At 40.4% G+C, this 24,624-nt stretch overlaps 1 protein-coding gene across 5 annotated transcripts in view; it reads left to right on the forward strand.

Annotated features, from left to right (window-relative positions):
* ORC5 (origin recognition complex subunit 5) overlaps positions 1–24,624 on the forward strand; it is a 121,227-nt gene that overhangs the window by 13,458 nt on the left and 83,145 nt on the right. For 2 of the 5 annotated variants that reach the window (XR_014714288.1, XM_084649628.1), the window contains exons 5-10: positions 3,773–3,847; positions 6,461–6,572; positions 7,911–8,041; positions 15,626–15,674; positions 17,068–17,158; positions 24,404–24,456. Coding sequence is in view for 4 of the 5 variants with exons in the window: in XM_084649628.1 (XP_084505754.1) it covers positions 3,773–3,847; positions 6,461–6,572; positions 7,911–8,041; positions 15,626–15,674; positions 17,068–17,158; positions 24,404–24,456 (511 nt within the window). In the remaining variant the exon portion in view is untranslated. Of the gene's footprint in view, positions 1–3,772; positions 3,848–6,460; positions 6,573–7,910; positions 8,042–15,625; positions 15,675–17,067; positions 17,159–17,494; positions 17,635–24,403; positions 24,457–24,624 lie in introns of all 5 variants that reach the window. The other 3 variants (XM_084649630.1, XM_084649631.1, XM_084649629.1) reach the window with 3 other exon arrangements.

The following is a 24,624-nucleotide window of genomic DNA, read 5'->3' on the forward strand; positions in this document are numbered from 1 at the left end:
TTGATTTAAATATCCGTAGGAACATTTTATTTAGCATTACTATCCCTCAGAATATTAGACGTTACTTGAAAATTGATATTGGAAGACAGGGCATTAAATACTGTGAAATGATCAATTGTATTGGGTAAAATGTTGCTAGATGAGGAGAATTACTTGATAAATTAGCGTGTTTCAACTCTGTTAATGGAAACAGATAGGAATTGGGGTGGAAATCAATTTGTGGGAATTAACTTGTCTCCTCTGGATTTATTAAAGGATGGTTTAAATTGAGATTGATGAAAGAACTGTGTACTGGCAGCATAAACTGGCAAAACTAATATTATTCTATTTGATTTCTGGGGTAAATCATTTAAAATATTTCAGCCCTAATGAAATCAGAGAAAATTAAGATAAATGGTTGCTCTCAGGCAAAGATTTCTAATCCAAGAACAGGTATTGAGCATGAAGACAAAATGATTTGTTCTATCTATTTGAAAGATGATGCTGATATGACTTGTATTTATTCTTACATTTAGAATTAGTGTTCTTTATAATGTGATTTAACAATGAAATTGTAGCAATATTAAAAAAAAAAAAAAAGCTAAAACATATAGCAAAAGTTATTCCATATTGCTTTCTGGTTGGGTTCATAACATCTGCAATTATAGGCTGTTGGTATTTGAGTGTGTGGGTGATGAGCCACTAGAGGTGCACCAACAACTACTAGCATACAACTGGTCATGTTATCACTATATATATTATCTGCTACAAAAAACCCAGTCTGATGTGTTGATCTGTTTTGTTTTTTTTTTAAATTGTGTACTACTGTGCCAGAAAAAAATAAGTCTGAAGAGGGAATCTCTTCAGTATAATAGATAACGTTTAATATTTTCATTAATAGTTTAGTAAGTCAGTTTGGGATGTTAGCCTTTGAGTATGTATTATGGTGCAAAGGGGCGATATAGAAAGTGACTTGGAGATTCATTTATATATCTTTTCAGTGACCTGGACCCTAGCTGTGCATTGTTAGACGCTATACATTGCTTAGTCATAACTGAAAAGGCCAAACCTATCAATTTGGATGTGGATTTGGACAAAGGCATTCCAATTTGTTTGCTTCCCACTTTATTATTAATTATTTGTATTACAGTGGCACCTGGGAGCCCTGATCATAGACCAGGAACCTATTGTGCTAGGTGCTGTACAAACGTGGAACAAAAAGCTGGTTCATGCTCAAAGGAGCTTACAATCTAAGTATAGGACAAGAGACACATGGATCTAGACGGATGGGGGAGTACAAATAAACAGTGAGACAGTGTTAGTCAACATGATATGCCATGGTCTCTCTATGCTAGCAGCCTATGGAAAACAGTTGCTTAACACATGCTTAATTCAAGTTTTTAGAACTTGATGCTAAACAGTTACAAGGGAATTTTGTTAAAGGAACACTAGTGAATATCTGGTGAGTAAAAATGCATGTGTTCCCTCTATAAGAAATTCTGAGTAAACTTGAGCAGTTCAGGTTTCCCAGAACAGATATCTTGAGTTCTGGTCCAATCAGACTTCAGTCTGAAATCTTGGGATGATGTAATCTTTACTACCTGAATAAAACAGATTCCAATAACATGAGCCTTTGTGACTGGGGTACTGCTGTATAATGTCCGTCCCAGTTTTGTGTGATCATGAAATACCATTTTTTAAATTCGACATTCCTTAATTTTCTACCTAGTGCTCTTCTTCCATGAGCAATGAAGATTCATGCCTTTCAATGGTTTGGAAAAAAAAACATAAATAAAACTTTTTGAAAAGAAGGAAACTCATTAATGAGAACAGAATAATATAATCCTCTACAGATCTATAGTGTCATTACAGCAACAATAATCCAAAAGAAATAATCAACTTTAATATCAGTAGTTAAATTCAGCATAGTAAGTGGAACATAAAATAAACCTGTGTTTTCCCTCTTTTATTCTTCAGTGAAGGTATTAATTGTGTTCATCTTAAGAATTCTTTAATGAATTATAATCCGCAATATTTTCACTCTGGGTAAGGCTCATTTCTCTCTTCAATATAGTAATTGTTTATGTGCAGTTGTGCCCATTTAAAAAGTTGATATTTACTAATAGTTACCACATAGTGTTGGTTTTTTTTAGTTATTTCTTGGAGCAGTATTAGGCTTCCACGTAATAATACAAAGAATCTTGTAAATCTCTGGACCTAATTTTTGAGGCCAAAATACATTATTATTAGAAGAAAATCAGACTCTTTACTCCTGGGGGAATTCTGCACCAAAAAATCAATAATTCTGTGCACAATTTTGGAAATTCTGCATTTTTATTTGCTAAAATAACACAATATAATCATGCTAGTTTCAATTATTTTGGTAATTTATGTCAAAATATCTGTCAGCAAGTATGTCTGTAACAATACAGAGCAGGAAAAAAAGATTCTTGTAATTTTTTTTTTTGACAAATAGATTTCTGTATTAATATGCCAAGTAAGAACTTTATGTAATTCATTTAAATTACAATACAGAACTGTATTTTCTGCCTCTGTCAGAAACAGCGCAAAGGCTTGGGGGAGTCAGGGGTAACAGAGGAGCTGAGGGAGAGGGAAAGAGCCTGGAGTGAACCTGGAGGGTGTTGGGTGTGGGTGGGAGGTTTTTCTTTGGGGCAAAGGCGGATTATTAGGGTGTTGGGATGCCTCCCCCATGCAGACTCTGGCTGACCCCAAGCCTCTTGCATTGTCAGGCACATCTGCCCGGTCTCTGAATTCCTCATCCCCATGGGTGTCTTCAGCCCCCCTTCCCCATTCCTACGCTCAGCGCTGTCACCCTACTAGCTCCTGAGCCCATGGTCCAGTCTGTACCCCCCACTAGCCATTCTCAACCCTAATCTGTGACACATACCACCCCCAGCAGCCCTGTGTGACCCACTCTGTCCTAACCTCGCTCCGCCGGCAGGTGCTCTGATGAACTTCTACTCCTGCTGGAATTCTAGAGCACTGGGCTTAGAATTTTTGTATTTTCCCACACAAAATCCATTTTGCCTATGTGCTGCAGTTCTGCCTCTTGCCCAGAGGAGGCCGCTGTGGTGCTAGAACAGCCAGCATGAAGGCAGCTGGCTGTTCTGGTGCCCCAGTGGCCTCTGGTGGGGAAAAGGCAGAACTGCAACATGTCTTAGGCAAAATAAATATTATGTGGGAAAATACAAAATTATGTGAGACAGAGGAATTCTGTGCATCCACAGATGTGCATAATTTCCCCAGGAGTCTCTCTTTATGAACCTCAGAAGGATAGCTACATTGAAAAATATTAAGCAGTTCCTCAAACACATTTAGTAAAAGGTAATCTTGATGGAAAAAAGTATTCTTTTGTAATAACATATTCATGCAATATCCTAATGGGTGGGATATTTTAATCTTCTGAAAAAACATAATGCTGGATAAAAATGAAACTTTTAATTGGCTGCTTCCGATATCATGGCTTTATGAATAATACTCAAATAAGTCACTGATGCATTTCCACTTCATAACTGCAGTAAGACATGACAAAGTTGGTTTCTAGGGGGTTATCACTTTTCTTGGATGGCTAAACTGCTAAGGCTGCTCCCATCACCCTTGAAACAGCAATCCCCCAGACATGCTCTGTTCGTGTCTTACCACTTCAGTAGTTACCTTTGCCATCCAAAGTTATGGGTGAAATGTGGCTCTATCTGCTGGACTAGAAAGTTTTTTTAAAATCCACATAAAAGGTCAGAATAAAATTGAGTATATAATATTTGTTTGTTAAAAGGTGCTGGATAAAGCAGAGCAGCTGAGGGAAATGGAGGCAAATGTGTTGCCAGGGTTTCTTAGACTACAAGAAATGGTAAGTAACTGGGTAAAGTATTTTTGATGTATATTTCATAGAAGTTAAAGATAGATACAGGGTATTAAATCATCTACCCATTCTCACTACCAGTGAACTCCCTAGAGTAGAGAAGTTTGGGTATAACTTTTTTTTTTTTCCTGAAAGTTGTAACTTTTTGCAGAATTTTGGTCAGCGGCAGAACTCAAATCAGAATTTAAATATCACCATGGTCTGTCGTTTTGTGCTCTGTTTATTATTCCATTTAATATGTTGTCCTGTAAGGTCTGCTCTTTTATGCATTCTTTTGAAGCTGCTTCCACTGTACACTGCATCTTCTAAAATATGTATTGCGTTTTGAGCTTACAAAATTCTGCCACTCTTCAAGGTTTTTTAATAGTTGCCAAAGAGTATAAAAATCTTGGAAGGACTGTAAGGTATATAAGGAGCAACTTCTAACTGAAAAGAGCTTAGCATAGCTCAGCTCCTACTGTCTTGGTTAAACGGTAGCATGCTCTTAAAGCTTGGCAACTGGCTGTGAGGGGGTGCAAACCATCCTGAAACAGCTGCTTTAGTGGGAGCTAAACCCAAGTGTAGCGAGTGCGGGGTTGGACAGATGAACCATATTCCCGGAGTGTTTGTTTTTTTGCAATTTCTCCAGCAGTGTCTGAGAACCCTTTGTGATGGCCCTCCTGGAGACAGGTGCAAGGACTCTTGGAACATTGGTCATGCAATTGTGGTTAGTCCTGTTTTTATCACCCGCAGAGGCTCTCTGACTTTTGGTGTGTGTGTAACAATCTCTTAAGAGTTTACCCTGTTGCAATAAGGCAAAGGCATTACTCTTTTGGGATTTTGTTTGGGATAGGAACAGAATATATTTTTCTGCTGCTCTTGCTAATGATTTAGGAAAGGACTGGACTTGAGTTAAAGCCCATTAAAGCTAGTGGGAGCCTTTCTGTTGTCCGTTGGGCTGTGTTGTTTTGTGAAATTGACTATTCCAATGGCTGTGGAAAGCTGTAGAGACTTGATGTGCTTGAGTTAGTGGATGGGACACTTTGTAGCTGTATGTTGATCTTGCTGGCAAGACACTTCTGTAGGTGCGTGTCAGTGTCACTCACTTTCTGCCTCACGTTTTCTTAGCAAATAACTTATTTAAAGACCTAGTGTAAAATAAATGAAAAACGTGGTCGTTTACATTTTAATAAATATTTTTTAAATTGCTGATTAATTTGCAGCTGTAGAGGTAGATTAGAGAAGCATATCAATCCCCTTGCCTGTGGTGGGGACAATATTTAGGTAATTCATAAGCACTGGAAAATAAATAGATTGTTCCACCTTTCCCTTAAAGAATATTTTTGTGCAAGATGGAAACTGTATCCTGAATCATTGCACATCAGCCTATTGTAAATCTGTTTATTATATTTGAAGCTACCAAGAAACAGAAGTGTATGTAAGGAAGAATTGCATGCGCTATGCTTTTTCTGATAATCTGTGCTAGTCCCTTTTTCAGTTGCACTTTCTGGAATCCATGTGCCACACTACTTTTCTGTTTACTTCAGTGGTTCTTAATTTCTGGTGATTTTTGTATTGTGGAAGTAACCTGAGGAAACAATTTTTTACTTTTCAACTTATGGGCTGCTTCTAGAACTCTGAAATCTCTTCACGGAAGAATCATACTGGAAGGCATCTCTCTCTACTGCTGAGTTTTTAGTACAGTTGCAATCTACCTGCGGAGATTAAAGAATGTAGCATTATATTTGTATGGTATAAGCTCAGAATATTTTGAGGATTGATTGGTTTACCTTAACCATGTAGTCTTCGTCCACTGAGCAAAATCTGTCCTAACAGTAATGATAGATGAAGATGACCCCCACAATGACATGTGGAATAATGGAATTGCACATTCTATTAAAATTGTATATGACATGTGAATATGCTAGCCTGTTTTTCTTTTTTTAAAGTAAGCTCTCAGATATTTTTAAAAAAAAATTAATAGGACATCAGAATTATTTCTCTCTCTCATTCTTAAATTGTGGGAACTGTGTAAAATAATTTTTCATATAGAAATATTCTCTAATGACCAACTTAATATTAAGTTGGAACTTGCATAATGCCACAGACTTTGCTGAGGTGAAGGTTTAGTTACTTACCAGTCATAACCACATTTAAGATGGCAAAGCAATCAGTTAAGTACAGAGCTAACTTTGTAGTGTCATGAGTCAGATGACCTTTATAAATTAAGCCTGAGTGTGTTCCCTTCACAAAATTTTGGTCCTCCTTTACCTCCTCAACTTGTTCTGTACAATCTCCTAATGAAATTCTGGGTTTAATTATTGAAGTGAAATGTTGGCTTAATTTTGGGAAGGGAAGCAACTTCATATTGCCTGGTATCCCAGGTCCCTAGTAGCTTAAATGTCAATTAAACAGCAAGAGATATACAGGAATCCCAGATAATTATGAAAATTGCAAATGTATGAGCTCCTTGATTAGGCCACCAAAAGACTTATTAATATGCTAATAATTTGTGTTAAACACTAAATTTGATGAAATTCTTCAAATGAAAAATCCTAACACTTGTTCTTCTGATTAATATTTTAACATGCAAGGTGACCTTTTCCCTCTTTCTTCTTACAGACAGACAGAAATGTCACTGTTATTTTCCTTAGTGAAATTGTGTGGGAACTGTTTCGTCCAAACACTGGATGCTTGGAGCCATTCACCTTGTATTTTCCTGACTACAGCATAGGTAATTTAATTTTTTTTCTACTTTTTTTGTTGAATGAATAACTAATATTAGTACTTTGGATCAAGGACTTTCCATCTAAGCATTTCAAACACCCAGGCCTGGTTTACATGTGGGGGGGAGAATCAATCTAAGTTACGCAAATTCAGCTACGTAAATAACATAGCTGAAGTCCTTGTACTTAAATCTATTCACTGTGGTGTCTTCACTGCAGTGAGTCGACAGCTGACGCTCCCCAGTCAATTCTGCCTGCACCTCTCGTTCCTGTGGAGTACCAGAGTCGACGGGAGAGCGCTCGGCGGTCAATTTATTGCATCTAGACTAGACGTGATAAATGGACACCCCCTCACACCGCTCTTCCCCCCCCCCCTCCAGGATCAATCGCTGCCTGTCGATCCTGCGGGTAATGTAGACAAGCCCTTAGTTTTTTTGTTAAGCAATGAGAGTAGGCTGAAGCCTATGTTGGTTACTAGAATCCAGAAGGCAGTGTTTTGTTTTTTAATAACTAGAGGTGGCTTTGGTAAAATTACAAGCTCTATATTCCCAATCACCCTCTACTTAGGCATCAGAGATACCCTCCTTCTTAATTCATGTAGATTTCCAATATGGATCCCCTATCTCAAACCACACACTGCATGCTAACTAGTGAACTGCCCACCAGGGTCAGAGACTCCAGCCTTCTCATGTCCTCAGTTTTCCTCCCAGGGAACACCCATAACACATTTTGCTTTTGCATGCAGTCTGAGAACATACCACCCCCAATTATTATGCCACTTTAGTCTGCGAAGCCCAATCTACCTCATCCATTTTGACTAGAAATCCCATTTTACTTTTTTGTTCTTGTTTGAGAATTGTTTCTGGGGATCCCCATTAGTGAGATGCACATGGCCGTCACAGGAAGAGCTCAGCCAGCTGATGGAAGTACAGGAGCATGTTGGGAGATCTGAGTTTCTCCCCCGCAGCTGTGGTTAGCTGCAGATGTTGAGACTGTTTCTATATCCTTTGCCATTTTGGCAGCATATGGTTTAAGGCTTTTCTTGTAATTAGTTGTCAGTAAAGTTAGTGTGGTTTAGCGTTGTGATGGTGTTTAAGTTTAGGGGGTGTGGTGTGTTTTTTGGGGGTGTGTGGTTTGTTGTTTTTTATGTTGAGGGAACCGGGCCATTTTTGGTTTTGTTACCCCTATTGGTAGGGTTTTCTTTTTGCTGTTGATTTGGGTTCTACTGTACAGCTGACTATCATTGTTTGGCTTGTGTTGCACTTAATTTTTAAAATATGATTAGTACAATAAGACAATCGCCAGCTTTTTGGGGAAAAAATTCAAACTTGTTTATATCTGAACAGGACATCTACAAAAGATTCTGTCCCATTATCATCCTCCAGAATATTCTGCTGATTTCTATGCTGCGTACATTAATATTCTGCTTGGTGTCTTCTACACAGTCTGCAGGGACTTGAAAGAGCTTCGACATCTGGTGAGGGATCCTCTAGATTTATTTTTCTTGTCCAAAATGTCAAAGGCTAGATTTATTGTTCAGTTTGGATAAAGAGCATGTCATAAGCATATTGCATCAAAAGGTACTGGGCTTATTTAAATCAGTTAGTGAGGTATGGGTGTCCTTATATCCCTGGGGGCTTGTATCAGTCTTGTCTCTAAGGAGGGCCTCACCAGACCTGCAAAGAAACTGATCTTAAAAGAAAAAGGGAGAGTCAGTCTGACAGGAAGAAATACTACTTGCCACATATTTGACATTTTAAGTAAGGCTTTTGAGAGGTGGATGGCTAAAAATAAAAAGGGACAATTACCTGGATATTTTCCAGAGATGAACAGTCTGCATTGCTCTCTTCAATGAGATTCAGTATTTTTCCAGAGTGCGTCATGTTCATTTGCTGCATACAGCAAAAATCAGCTTTGTTAGTGTAAACTCTTAAAAAAAAAAAAAAAAAAAAAAAAGGGGGGGGGGGTTAACCTATGGAAGAGTGGAATTCAGCTTTGAAGAGTTGAATAGAGTCAGACACACCAAATAAATCAATGGGACATCCTGATATTCTGAAATATTTTCATTACCATGATACAGATTTATTTTCTATTGATGTGAACACCACACTGCAAGGCAAGGATGTTGCATGGTGGTTACTTTGTGATACTCCATGACTATTTAACAGAATAGCTGCTTTCACTCTCCACTCCTAGGCCTGAGAGGTAAGGTAGTTTCTCCCTTGTCTTAGCTGTTGAGGTATGGGGAGAAGTTGTATAGGAGGGAGCAGCTGTTAGTGGAGGGAAAAGGCTTGGCAGCAGTTTCCTTCTGATCTCCATAAAACACTGACTAAAAGCTTGTTAATCTGCTTCTGCTACACTCCAAATGTTGCCTTGTGTGCATTAGAACATAGGAACGGCTTTAGTGGGTCAGACCAAAGGTCCATCCAGCCCAGTGTCTTGTCTTCTGACAGTGGCCAATGCCAGGTGCCCCAGAGGGAACAAATAGAACAGGTAATCACCTAGTGATCCATCCTCCTCCGTTGCCCTTTCCCAGCTTCTGGCAAACAGAGGTGAGGGACACCATTCCTGCTGATCCTGGCTAATAGCCATTGATGGACCTGTTCTCCATTAATTTAATCTAGTTCCTTTTTTAACCGTTATAGTCTTGGCCTTCACAACATTCTCTGGCAAGGAGTTCCACAGGTTGACTGTGTGTTGTGTGAAGAAATACTTCCTTTTGTTGTTTGAAACCTGCTGTATATTAATTTCATTTGGTGACCCCTAGTTCTTGTGTTAGGAGAAGGAATTAATAACACATCCTTATTTACTTTCTCCACACCAGTCATGATTTTATAGACCTCAATCATTTCCGCCCTTAGTTGTCTCTTTTCCAAGCTGAAAAGTCCCAGTCTTATTTATCTCTCTAAATATGGAAGCTGTTCCATACCACTAATCGTTTGTTTCCCTTTTCTGAACCTTTTCCATTTCCAATATATCTTTTTTGAGATGGAGCAACCACATCTGCACTCAGTATTCAAGATGTGGGTGTAGCATGAATTTATGTAGAGCAATGAGATATTTTCTGTCTTATCTATCCCTTTCCTAATGATGCCCAACATTGTTAGCTTTTTTGACTGCTGCAGCAGACTGAGTGGATGTTTTCAGAGAACTATCCACAATGACTCCAACCACGATCTTTCTTGAGTGGAAAGACCTAATGTAGACCCCATCATTTTATATCTAGGAGTTGAGTGTTTTCCAGTTTGCATTTATCAAATTTGAATTTCGTCTGCCATGTTGTTGCCCAGTTTTGGGAGAGCCCTTTGTAACTCTTTGCCGTCTGCTTTGGACTTAACTATCTTGAGGGCTTCCCTTCGCTGAGGGTCACTGAGGGAATTTGCAGACTTCGTGCTTGCACTTGCAATAAACTGATGCACCAGAGCCTTAAAACTTTAAATCTCATAACATCCATGTTAAGTACTGTAGCTAGTATAGTAAGTAAAAGCCAAAAGTTTTTAAGAGTCCACTAATTATGCGTACCTCAAGTTTTGAATGTGTAACTGATTATTCAGGTGAGATCAGTTGGAGTCATGAGTTCTTGATGTGTCTGAGTATAACATTCAAGTCAAGCAGCTATGTATGAAGGCATCCCAAATTAGTAGGCACTTTGAAAAATTGGGCCCAGATGACTTGCTCAGGCAATGTGAGTTATTAGGAGAGCAGGCAGACGACCGCATGAGTCCTGACTTCCAGTCATATCCTCTTACTTCTAGATACACTGCATAGTTTGGAAGCATATCAGGCAGATAGTTTGCCTGATACAGTTAAACTACAATTGTTAGAGGCTATGTTTGTTTTTAAATGGACATTGATTAAAACAGTGGATGAGAGAAAGCAGCACAACTTCATAAAGGCAGTTTTACAGGGAAGAAAACTGCCTTTGTTTCCACTGGAAATTAAATGCAAAACTTCTTACGTTTTGCTATATTGTATAGATATGAAAATGTAAATTTTCACTTTAGAAAAGCAGTACACAGCAGGCAATTAAACACACCTACTACAGACTACATCTGGTGCATAGTTTTGTAGAAACATGGTTTCTGAATTTGATCCAAAAGCTTTTCTATTGGTCCTCAGTTCTGTAAATGTTTCTATACTCCTATTAAAAATTCTAATAGAAACAGATAACCCAAACATTGCAGCGGTGCACAGAGGATCTGAAAGTGAAATTTACTATAATTTAAAAATGAAACTGATTCTATTACCATTGTCCAAACTGAGAAAGTCAAAAGCAAACAGGTAAAGAAATGTTTTATTTTATCTGACAGTGACTTGTGTAATAAAAGTTAAAATTCTTGACTTCAGCAAAACTAATTATTTGATTGAATTCGTTCATATTCAGATAAGTTTACATATATGTGCATGCACATTTATTTTGAACAGACTATGGGAAAACCACTGAATTTCACAAAAGCTAAAGTAAACGATGGCTTACGGTATAGTGTTCTAAGCTAGTTAATGGAATAATGAATACATGTTAAAATATGGAAAGCTTTAATTCTGTCTGTATTGCTATCAAATCGGAGTTAATTGTTCAAGGAATGAGATCAGATCATGATCTGCCTGGCAGACTTGGGTTTTTAGGAAATTTGTGCTTCATTCAATTGTCTGTCTATCTTGGGAACACTGAAGTAACCAAAGCAAAGGAGCATGGGGGTATGGAATTTTGACACTTCTATTCACCTTTCAGATTTTTATAGATGATGTATGCTGTATCCTTAATGCTTGACAATAAAGCTTAAATTCTGAATTGGTAAAAGTAGCAAGAGGTCAGTAGTCAGCCATAGCTTACGTTTGGTAATTCCATGCACATCTTTCAGTTAACTTCCCCCCTCCCCCTTTTTTTTTCCCTCCCCAACCCTAAATTCTGACTGGGGTTGTGGGAAGGGGAAGAGAGTGGTTCCCCCCTCACCTCCCATATTGCCTTCTTCCTTCCCCTCTTTGTTACCAGACCAGCTTCACTGTAAAAGCTCTGAGTAAAGGCAGGGAGGCCATCTTTATTCTGCATAAAACTGAATTGGCTAATAGCTAAGCTAGGCAGAGCTGAGATCTTGGCTGACTAAAGTAGAGCTGGGTGGGAAATGTTTTTCCTATCCCACAAAAACTGAAGATTTCACAAAAATGTTTGCAGTTCTGTATCAGGACAAAGCCAAGACCTTTCAAATTTAGAGAGGGAAGGTGTAGGCACTCACCTAGGATGTGGGAGACACAGGTTCAAGTCCGTGATCTGCCCTATTCAGACAAAGTATAAAATGAGGGGTTTATTTCAAAATGCACTTAATCATTTAATTTTTGAATGTCTACATTTTGCCTTAAATCTAACCTATGAAACATCAAATCAGTGGGTACTTGTTCAGTAATGAGCTACTTCTTAGTTACTGCCAAGGAGCATGATTGTCTTTACACAATTTCAGTGGTTATGATTGCATGACTTGAATTAATAAAGAAATAAGAGATTATGGATCTTTGTTGTATACAAGTCCCTTGATCTTTAGCTCATTTGAGTTTTGAGATCACTGCATGGTTAAACAAGTATAGACAATAGTAGATAAAAGGATCAAGATCACAGACCCAGCTTTTTTCCCCTGTATCTGTGTATCTATAGCTGTCTTGGTAAACTATTGTTTACTGTGTTTCACTGATAAAATTGAAGATTCATGCTAGTGTGTGAAGTTAAGTTAGAAGCAGTCTTTTTCTTAAGAATACATAGAGAATAAAAATTAGCATAAAGGATTTGTCATTATGCTCTTTTCAGTTCTCATCAATGTTGCACACGTAATTTATGATTATATGTATGTTTACTTTAAAAAACAAAAAAAACCAAAACCCACAACCTACTATCCTGTTCACAAGACTGTTAAATGAGCTGTTCAGAGAGTGGCTTTTCGCTGTAATATTAGAGTATGAGGCCACTTAATGTGTTTACTGTTTTAACTTTCTGATATATTAAGTTTTATATTCTCACTTAAACACACATGCACACTGTATTTGAACATTACTTAGTATGTTAACTGGTGCATTTTTATTGACACCGAGACGTTATATGGATGGCACCTAATAAGTTATTTTCCTGGACATCAAGCTAGGTATGTATCTCTTGGTGAGTGGGAGTAGGGAATCAGTGGGAACAACAAAATAGTCAAGGTACAACACTGGCATACACAGGATCTTGTTGAAAATGTAATTTTTCTGTTAGTTTTGATAACCATATGCTGCAATTTTGAATGCACCAGAGAAAAATAATCCAGGGTATCTTTAATGTACGTTCTCTTTAATCCTATTAAAAGGAGCAGCAAACTGAAAATAAATCTTAAGCAATGCAAACACTTGTGGTACAGTCATTTAATTATTCTGCAAAAATTACCATAACTTAGAAGTAAAAGTGCCCAATAGTGCACAAATAAGGCTGGCTAAGAAGAAAGAAGAGTCCTGTGAAAATAGGAGTAGAGCTGCCACACATACTACCCAGCTAGTTTCCCTAGAACTTCGTATGTCCAGCAGTCTGTACCGTGTGTTGTTGTTTCTTCTTGGAGACAGGCTAGACCTGTGTTCTTGTGCTGTTACTGGAGTTTATTCCTAATTCTCTACCTGTCAGTACAATAAACTGCAGGATACAGGCTTCTTTTTGTAGTGTCTTTTTTTCCCTTAAAAATCCACCTAGATTTTTGTCAATTTTAAATTAGATCCTGAGCCTGTATGGCTCTCTGTAAGCTTAAATTCCGGGGGGGGGACGACACTCTTGAGGGCTTGAGAGAAGGAGTGTATGGCCTGACTCAACCTCCTTTTATTCATAGGGGGGAAAAAAAGGATAGTTGATAGGGAGGAGAGAGGAAATGGGGAGGCCAGGAAACATTCTTCTTTTGCGGCACTCGAACAGCCCCATGCCAATGGTGCAGACTTCCTGCTGTGCCAGGATCCTCAGCAACAGCAGCACCAGAGCTAAACGTCATCTACTTTTACACTTTTTACCTATAGATACAGTATGCTTGAAAGGATTTGCTACAGTAGTTGAGTCATTCAGGTTTGAGGGGCTCAGCCCTGCAGGCATGTATGTTCTTGAGCAATGGTCCCCAAACTGTGGGGAGCACCGCCCCCCCCTGAGAAGGGCACAGAGAAACATTCTGGTCGGTGCAGCAAGGCCCAGGCCAGCCCCCATGGGTGGTGGGGAGGGAGAACCACCCGGCCCCACTTGACCCCCTGCCGCAGCTCAGCCCTCATTCCCTCTCCGCTCCCAGGCCAGTTCTGCCTCTAGCCCCAGTTCCTCCCCCTGCTCCACCTTCAGCCCAACCTCCTGAACTGAGGAAGCCCTGGCTGTGCAGTAACGGGGGCGGGGCGCAGACAGATTCCATTACTGGTAAGCAGGGTGCTTGATAGGAAAAGTTTGGGTACCACTGTTCTTGAGTAATTTTGCTAATTGGAGTTGTCCCAGAGTCATCAACTGGTCTACTCACATGAATAAAGATACTGTCTGTAAGGGTTTCAGGACCCAGTCCTACAGGCTTTTGTATGTGGAAGGTCTTTTGCATGGCATATGTTAATATAGACTAGTATAAATATTTCATAACTTTCTGAACTACTCTACATATAATAGAATTTAGATTAATGCACACTGCTTTTTACTGCTGCATATGTGTTTTATGATTTTATGTATCACTGTAAATATGGTTTTGAAGCTGCATTGAAATCAATATGTTGATGTCTAGGTATTACTATAAATGCTGCATAGAGCTTTCTAAAGATATGGGGGCAAAGTCATTAGTTGGAAAGGTTGCTGTATTACAAAATTCCAAGTATAAGGGTCACAGGGTCCACTCACCACAAATGGCATCTCCTGCTGGCCATCCTGGGGATTTAGCTGTGCCAGCTTGCGCTCTCCCTCCAGCATGGTTTTCACCCATCTTGTCTCACTCTGCTGCCCTGCTCACTCCTGGGTCTGTAGCTTCCTCTGTGTGGCTTGGTCCTCTGGCCAGGCCACTAAAGTCCTCCCCTTCTAGGGTATTCACAGTCTTTCCAGACCTGCTGTCTGACTGGTGTCTCCAATGCCGTAGCCACTCCTGCGGTGGCTGGTAGGGGAAGCCAGGCCCACATTCTACACTGGGTTCCAGCCCCAGGACCCTTTAACAATCCGCCACAGACCTACCTCTTGCTGCTGGTTTTCTGGGCTTCTTCCTGCATATCTTATCTGCCTGGCTTGCTCTTGCCCCCTCTTGGGGAGTGACTGCAGCCTTTCCCAGCAGCAGCTCCCCTTTCTGCAGTCAGTTACTAGGCTTTATGCAGGCCCTGCCTGTTCCTCCACAGGTGAGCCTGTCGTTAATTAGCTGCCTCCAGCCTAAATTGCCCCTGCTTTTAGCCTAAATAGCTGATTGGGCCTACCTGGCATAATTCAGCTCTTGTGAGGGTAGTGTGGGGAGTCCACCCCATCACAATTAGTAAATATCCAACTTCATTGGCTTATACAAATTGGAAAAAGTATACATTAGATGCCTAGATAGAGTAGAACAAATCTTATCTTAAACTATTTTTGCTTATTTGAAAGTGGAAGAAGGGTTTCTGAAAATTGTGATTTTTTTTTTATAATTTCTTCTCTGCATTTGCATGTAAATATATATAATCTATTATTGAACATATTTGCAGCACTGATGAAACAATGAGTTTTAACCAAAAAAGGGTGAAGGAAATGAACTTGTCTTCAGTAAGTTACTTTCTGCACTACTGGTTTAAAAAGATACAATTGCTGTATTGAATTTTTTTTATATATCAGTATATTATAGTGAAATATTTTGTGGAGGTTTGTCTTTGCTTTTGTTGTGAATGTCATCTTGTTGTTTGTATTCCTGAATATTACACTGTGAAACATTACGACCTAAGTCAGAGTGAAAACCTTGGAAGCAAAATGCCATAATTAGTAGTTGAAACATATTTTTATTCACTTTACATCACCCAGACGTGTGTTATATGCTGTACAGTATAGACTGACCATGTCTAATACATTGTCAATTTTTCTGTCTTTTTTCTGCAGGCTGCACTAAATTTTACTAAATATTGTGAACCAGTGGTCAGAGGAGAAGGTAAGTGCTTTGCTTTTCTATTAGGCTGTTTCTACAAGTGCTGCAACAACACCGCTGTAATGTAGACACTTGCTACAGCAGTGGAAGAGGTTTTTCCCATCTTTGTAGTAAATCCACCTCCTCGAGAAGTGGTAGCTAGGTTGACAGAAGAATTCTTTAATCAGCCTAGCAGTGTTTATGTCGGGGCTTAGCTTAACTATGTCTCTTGGGGTATAAATCTTTTACACCAGTGAGCGACGTAGCTAGGTCAGCCTAAGTTTAAGACGTAGACCAGGCCTGAGTAGCAGTCCACATTTAAAATGGTGCGGCTCCACCTGTGCCTCTTCTGGAGTGCCCCGCTTTGATTCACTTTCCATTCACTCTGACAATCACAGCAGTGTTGCTTTTACTGTCTAATACGGCTTCCGTATGAGGACAGATTAAGAAGACTAGTACTTTCAGCTTGGAAAAGAGATGACTAAGGGGGGATATGATTGATGGCTATAAAATCATGACTGGTGGGGAGAAAGTAAATAAGGAAGTGCTATTTACTCCTTCTCCTAACACAAGAACTAGGGGTCACCAAATGAAATGAATAAACAGCAGGTTTCAAACAAACAAAAGGAAGTATTTCTTCACACAACACACAGTCAACCTGTGGAACTCTTTGCCAGAGTATGTTGTGAAGGTCAACACAATAACAGGCTTCAAAAAAGAACTAGATTAAATTCATGTAGGATAGGTCCATTAATGGCTATTAGCCAGGATGGGCAGGGATGGTGTCCCTCGCCTCTGTTTGCCAGAAGCTGGGAATGGGTGACGGAGGATCACTGGGTCATTACCTGCTCTGTTTGTTCCCTCTGGGGCACCTGGCATTGGCCACTGTCGGAAGACAGGGTACTGGGCTAGATGGACCTTTGGTCTGACCCACTGTAGCCGTTCCTATGTTCTAATGCACACAAGGCAACATTTGGAGTGTAGCAGAAGCAGATTAACAAGCTTTTAGTCAGTGTTTTATGGAGATCAGAAGGAAACTGCTGCCAAGCCTTTTCCCTCCACTAACAGCTGCTCCCTCCTGTACAACTTCTCCTCATACCTCAACAGCTAAGACAAGGGAGAAACTACCTTACCTCTCAGGCCTAGGAGTGGAGAGTGAAAGCAGCTATTCTGTTAAATAGTCATGGAGTATCACAAAGTAACCACAGTACAACTTTGTTGCCTTGCAGCGTGCTGTTCACATCAGTAGAAGATAATTCTGTATCATGGTAATGCAAATATTTCAGAATGTCAGGATGTCCCATTGATTATTTGGTGTGTCTGACTCTATTCAGCTATTCAATTGAATTTCACTCTTCTATAGGTTAAACACTTTTTCAGAGTTTACACTAAGAAAGCTAATTTTTACTCTATGCAGCAAACGAACGTGACACACGTCGACTCTGGAAAAATATTGAATCTCATTTGAAGAAAGCAATGCAGACTGTTTATCTCCGGGAAATATCCAGGTAATTGTCCCTTTATATTTTTAGCCATCCACCTCTCAAAAAAGCCTTACTTAAAATGTCATATATGTGGTGAGTAGTATTTCTTCCTGTCAGACTGACTCTCCCTTTTTCTTTTAACGGTTTCTTTGTAGCCATAAAATACTACAACTATACTTGTGTGTCTCAGATAGGAAAATACAAACAAGTGTTCAGTGTGTTTTATGAGATGTTACGAAGCTATTAAGTTAATGTGTGAAGCAGATTTTAAGGCAAAAAGCATATAAAACTGTTTATTAACTGGACACTGAAGCAGTCCTCCACCAATGGAGATTTGCTTAGTCTTTCACCAATGCGCAGGCAAACAGGTGGACGTTGCATCATGCCTGGAAAGTCAACAACAATTCAGACTGTCTGGAAGGGCCGTCTAAAGGAGAGAGCCCCTTATGGATAATGTTCTGTCAGCAGCTCCTCCCTGTTATAACAAAGGTCAGACATGGGTAAGGTGTTTCTGCTATTAATGGATGTGTTAGGTATGATTCAAGTGTCCTGTCTTGTTCTATAGTCTTTAATTTTTGGTATACTTAATTGGTGGGTTTTTTCAGTGTTGGGCTTTTGGGGTTTTATTATTGACTTACATTTTAATTTACAAAAATGAAAACCCCTTTTAAACATGCTTATAATCCAATAAATCTCATAATTCTATTTGGTAGGAAATAGAGGAAAAAATATAGGGTGCTTTTCAATAATTCATGACTTCTGAAACATGGAAATCCATCACCAGAATATATAAGGATAACTGAAAATGCTCTTTTCAAAATTGCCTCTGAAGTTCCACACTGTATCATTCATGTCTTACTATGCAAACCTCAGGATTCTTTAAGGTACTATAAATATGAGAGGCAAACACACAGGCTCCTCAAAATCATCTTATTGGGGCAAGGTTTATAAATCCACTGCACCATCATTGACCTGCAGTTCCTTTCTTTCCTTCACCTCCTGCTTTCATGGAACAAAAACCTTCTTCTCTTCATGGGATTATTTTTAAATAGCATGAAGAATTTATAGGTGGCTGGGTGGTGGTGAATTAAATTCTTGATTAACTTTTATTTGTGAGAGGGGCTAGAGACTGTCTCCATAATGGCACAGGAAAAAAAAAAAGATATTCAAGATGTATTTTAGAGACAAGCATAATCTGTGTTTGAATGAAGGGTATTTGTTCAAAAATTATGTGTCTGTGTGATTCAATCTGAGTGAAAAACCATAACCTTGCTCATAGAAAAGGCTTTGGTGGTTAAAGGACCCAAATAAAGCCCCCCTCCTCTCCCCCTTGTTAATCTGTTGGATCTGACATCCGAAGACTTTCCTAAAACTATAAAGTGACCTGTGAGGAGTATCTGAGGGGCTCATTTTAAAAAGCATCAGAATCTTTGGATCTATCCCCATTGGGTAGAGCACTTGTGTACTCTCAAGCTGGGAGAACTTCTCAGATCTGTTGTTAGCAGCTTCTAGAAAGAAGCAGCATAGGTGCTCAAATATAGCAAGAAACACTGATCTTCAAAAACTGCTAAAGAGTTCTCTCCCCTTGGGGGTTCTAGAAATAGCTGCTCCAAGAAGCAGTCATTAATGGTGTCTAAAAACTTCATCTCAGAATCCCATACTGAGGGACTGCAGATATCCCCCATTATGATTGAGTTTTCTACTTTTAAAGCCACTCTAATCTCCTGAAGCATTTCACAATCACTATCACCATCCTGGTCAGGTGATGGATAGTATTTTCCTACTGCTATACTCTTATCATTCAAGCATGGAATTTCTATCCATAGATATTCTAAGGTACAGTTTGATTCATTTAAGAGTTTCTCTATTTGACTCTGTGCTTTCTTTCATATACAGTGTCACTACCGCACCACCTAATGTGTCATTCCTATGTATGTTGTACCCTGGTATTACCGTGTCCCATAGATTATCATCACTCCACCAAGTTTCTCTAATGCCTATTACAGGGAGTCCTCGGACTTGCAACGTAGTTCTGAGGAATGAATTGTGTCGTAAGTCAAAACGTTGTAAATCAAAACCACTTTTACCATAGGAATCAATGGTATGAAGGGGCGACTGGTTCCTGAACCAAGGCTTGATACACTATTTTCACCACAATAACCCAGATTTTTGTACTAAATGAATTATAGATGACTAATGTTGCATCAATGTATTTATTGTATCCTGTTCGTTTGAATGGTGTTTACAAAATACAAACTCACATATGCTGCTCAGAATGCAGGCAACACAGGCTCAGAAAGCCAGGGAGAACGACACACAAATGAGTAAGGTAGTTAAATGGAAATTAATAGGTACAGTCACAAGAGTGAAATGCCTGCAGGCTGCATGGAAACTTTTTAAAAACATCATAATAGAGGCTCAAAGTAAATGTATACCCCAAATTAAAAAACACAGTAAGAGGACCAAAAATTGCCACCATGGCTAAACAGCAAAGTAAAAGAAGTAGTTGGAGGCAAAAAGGTATCCTTTAAAAACTGGAAGCTAATCCTTTTCAGGGAGCATTGTCATGAGGGTCTTTTAAGACAGGAAGTACAATCTCTTGCAGTCTTTGTGGTGGTTGAATCAGTTCCATTGGATTTTATCAGAGGAGGGTTCTACTCCAGGTACTGTACTACTTGGGTTCCCAAGACAAGAGGAGGATGGAGACTGATTTTAGATCTCAGGACTTTGAACAGCTTCATCCTCTCTTTGATTCAGATTAGTAACCCTGGAAGTGATAATTCTCTCTTTGGATCTGCGGGGGTTGGTCTGTGTGTGTGTGTCTCCCTCCCTCCCTCCCTCTCTCTCTCTCTCTTCAAGATAAACACTTTCATATAGCTGTGACCCTTATCTCACGTTTCCTATGGTTCATTCTTGGCAAAGACTACTACCAATACTGCATCCTACCCTTGGGTTTTTCAGCTGCCCCAAGGGTCTTTAAAAGTGCCCTTGGCGGTAGCAACTCATCTTTTCAGATGGGAATAACAGTCCTCTCTCCCTATTTGAACGACGCACTCCTTTCTCGAGGTGCAATCAGTAACCAACAGGACCCTATCTCTTTCCCACTCCTTGGGCCTCTGCCATTCTAGACACCATTACAGCCAAAGCATGTTTGCCCATGGAGAGACTCGCTATAAGGTCCAGCCTCATTTCCACAATACGTCAGACCTGCAAGCCACAGTGAGGATTTGCCTTCAGCTCCTGGCCACATAGCAGCCTGTATATCCATAACATCCCTTGCAAGACTACACTCCTATTTTCTTCAGGTTTGGCTGTGCACAAATTGTTCAAGTGGGTGTCATACCTCAGAGGGTCATCAGCTTCCTCAATAGGTGGAAGGAGCCTCAAAATGTCTGCTTTGGGAGTTCCATTTTCATGTCCTCCCCCACAAAGATCATCTCTCTAGATGCCTCCCTAGTAGGCTGGGGCACCCATTTCCAGGATTTCACAGCTTAATGGAGACCTTTCTCCAGATCAACATTTTAGAATTCAGTGCAGTCCATTAGACTTGCCATCACTTCCTACCCAACATCAGGGCCACTCAGAGTAATGCTGGGCAGCAGGGCTGCAATGTATTTTATAAATCACCAGGGAAGAGCAATATCCCAGTCCTTATGCACAGAATTAATAAAACTATGGAATTGGGGTACATATCTCACCACATAGAGATCTTAGCACTGGTCTACACTAAGGGGGGGGGTCGACATAAGATACTCCAACTTCAGCTACGTGAATAGCGTACCTGAAGTTGGCGTATCTTAGGTCAACTTACCTGTCCATGAGGACAGCGGCGAGTCGACCGCTGCCGCTCCCCCATCGACTCTGCTTCTGCCTCTCACGAGCTGGAGTTCAAGAGTCGACGGGGAGCGCATTTGGGGATCGATATATCGTGTCTAGATGAGATGTGATAAATGGATCCCCGATAGATAGATCACTACCCGCCAATCCAGCAGGTAGTGAAGACCTGCCCGAAGTGATTTATCTACTGGGACTGAAGAACACTGTAGCAGACTTCCTGAGCAGGAAGTGGGATCTGAGTGACACAATATTTCAGACACCTGGGGTTCCCCAGAGAGAAATCTTTGTAACACCATCCATGCAGAGTACTGACACTTCTTTTCAAGGGGAAGGCACAGTCACAACTTGTTGGGAGATGCCCTCCTTACGCTCTTGGCCTCACATGTCACTCTGTTTATCCCTCAGCACCGTTGTTTCTCAAGGTCCTAAATAAGTCCACACAAGAGAAAGTGGTGGACATCATCATAGTGCCATCATGGCCAAGGCAGGTATCTGATTTGCCTGTCCCTGTGACCACTACTTCACCTTCCTCTGGCAGCAGATCTCCTCACCCAGCAGTCAGGCACTATGTGACCCACCTCCGTGCCTGGCTCCTAGGTGGCTCTCTAGCGTACAACAGGACTGGTCTTCAGAAGGGCAACAAAAATGATTAGGGGACTGGAACACATGAGTTATGAGGAGAGGCTGAGGGAGCTGGGATTGTTTAGCCTGCAGAAGAGAAGAATGAGGGGGGATTTGATAGCTGCTTTCAACTACCTGAAAGGGGGTTCCAAAGAGGATGGCTCTAGACTGTTCTCAATGGTAGCAGATGACAGAACGAGGAGTAATGGTCTCAAGTTGCAGTGGGGGAGGTTTAGATTGGATATTAGGAAAAACTTTTTCACTAAGAGGGTGGTGAAACACTGGAATGCGTTACCTAGGGAGGTGGTAGAATCTCCTTCCTTAGAGGTTTTTAAGGTCAGGCTTGACAAAGCCCTGGCTGGGATGATTTAACTGGGAATTGGTCCTGCTTTGAGCAGGGGGTTGGACTAGATGACCTTCTGGGGTCCCTTCCAACCCTGATATTCTATGATTCTATGAAATGATATGGCTCAATAGTAGAAAGCCTACCTACAGAAATGAAGATGTTTTCAAGCCTGGTGTATCCATCTATCTATACCTCCTCTTGAGTCTCTCCTCATGCACGTTCTCAATTACCTGCTAAATTAAAAACCACAGGCTTATCACCGGAGCTCAGTTCAGGTTCACCCTGCTGCTATTACAACTTTTCACTTCCTAATGAGGTCTTTGCTCACTCAACCATTGCAGGATTCATTAAGGCTCTGTTTAACTTTTATCTATTTATGAAGAACCTGCTACACATGGACTTCAGCTTAGTCCTCAACGCTGTGAGAAACCCCCCCCCCCCATTTGAACCTACAGGGAGTTGTGTCCTTCATTTGTCCTTTTAAGACCTCATTCCTCATAGCCATCACCTCAGTCAGAAAAGTAGGGGAACTCGGAGTACTTAAGGCTGACCCACCTTACACTCTGTTCTGTGGCAATAAGGTGACGTTATGTCCCCATTGCTGTCTTCTGCCTCAAGTTTCATCAGAATTCCATGTTAATCAGGACATTCATCTACCAGTGTATTACCCCAAGCCTTGATCTTTGCAAGAACAAGGGAGTCTCCATGTGCTGGATACACAAAAATGTACCTTGGCAGGATTAAGCTTCTTGGCTTTTCCTAGTCTGTTTTTTCCTGTTTCCATGGCAGAAAAAATGAAAGGGCAAAGACTGAAAATGGGTTTCAGGATACATCCTCACCAGTAACAAAGCCTCGAAGGTGCGTTCTCTACCTAGGGAGATGGCCCATTCCACCAGGGCTCAGTCTCCCTCTACGGCCTTACTGAAGAACATACTCATCTTGGACATTTGCAAAGCTGTCACCTGGTCTTCAGTACGTTTTCTCAACACTGCTCTTGTCTGTGCATCAGCTCTAGAAGTGGCCTTTGATGAGCCTCTTCTTTGGCTCATACTGAATCCACCTCCTCAGCACCCTTCCCCCTCAGTTGGGGTGCTCCTTGGGAAACTGCCAACATGGAGCACCCATAACAGCAATAACTCGAAGGAGGAGAGGTTACTTACCTTGTACAGTAACAGGAGTTCTTCGAGATGTGGGTTCATCTAGCGCAGTATCCTGTCTTCCAACAGTGGCCAATGCCAGATGCTTCAGAGGGAATGAACAGAACAGGGCAATTATTGAGTGATCCATCCATTTTTTGTCCCAGCTTCCAGTGGTTAGAGGCTTAGGAAACCCAGAGCATAGATTGCATTTGTGACCATCTTGGCTAATAGCAACTAATGGATCTATCATCCAGGAACTTATCTAATTCTTTTTTGAACCCGGTTATACTTTTGGCCTTCGCAACATCCCCTGGCAACGAGTTCCATGGGTTGACTGTGTAGCTTGTGAAGTAGTATTTCCTTTTGTTTAAAACAAACCTGCTGCCTGTTAATTTCATTGTGTGACCCATAGTTCTTGTGTTATGTGAAGGGGTAAATATACTTCCTTATTCACTTTCTCCACACCATTCATGATTTTATAGGCCTCTATCATATCCCCTCTTAGGCATCTCTTTTCCAAGCTGAGAAGTCCTAGTCTTTTTACTCTCTACTCATGTGGAAGCTGTTCCATCCCCCTAATCATTTTTGTTGCCCTTCTCTGTACCTTTTTGAGGTTGGCAACCAGTACTGCACTCAGTATTCAAGGTGTGGGTGTACCATTTAATACCAGGCACTCGAATTCACTCATCTTTAGTATATAGACTTCTAGCATTTATATACAAACACTTATAAAAATTTTCACTTTTTAGCTGTCTGCCATTATGTGATGTAATTGAATGGAACTCTTTTTTCATATGACTTTCTCTTCAGTTCCTACCTGTACTCTATCAACTTCATTCCTATCTTGTTTACTTAGGATATAGAGAATTGCCGTTAATAGATACTTCCCTAAGGGATGTCTCCATCCGAACTATGTGCTCCTTTGCACCTGTCGGCTTTCCCTCAGCCCTTACTTTAAAAACTCTTCTACAACCTTCTTAATTTTACATGTCAGCAATCTGGTTCCATTTTGGGTTAGGTGGAGCCCATTCTTCCTGTATAGACTCTTCCTTTCCCATTCTGTATAGACTATGTTTGAGAAGGAACCGTAGTGGTGGCAAGCCTGTCCCACCCTGTATACCTTGTACCTGAGCACAAGGATGCATAGGGCACAGGTCTGGACCTGCTCACAAAATCTTGGCTCACGAATCCATGGATTCTGATGTGGAGGACCCATAGGGACAAAACCATCTTGAACTCCAGTTACTCTGCAAGGTAAGTAACGTCTCCTTTTCATTTGGATATAACAGGTATTATTTCTTTAAACACCTCTCTTTCTTTTTTTAGCTCACAGTGGGAGAGAATACAGCAGGATGATGGAGAACCTGGGCACTTGAAAGGTATCAAATAGATGCAATAATTCTAAATAGTAGTAGTTATGGTAGCAGTTATTTAGTGATGTGATTGCTGATCCCTAACAAACAGTTGAATGGAATTACTTTACTGAGGCCTAGATTGTACCTCCTTCCTTGGTGCAGAATATGCCTGGATGTTGAGCCTGGGCATGG

This window comes from Lepidochelys olivacea (assembly GCF_965140295.1).
Source record: "Lepidochelys olivacea isolate rLepOli2 genome assembly, chromosome: 1".
In the NCBI taxonomy this organism is placed as follows: Eukaryota; Metazoa; Chordata; order Testudines; family Cheloniidae; genus Lepidochelys; species Lepidochelys olivacea.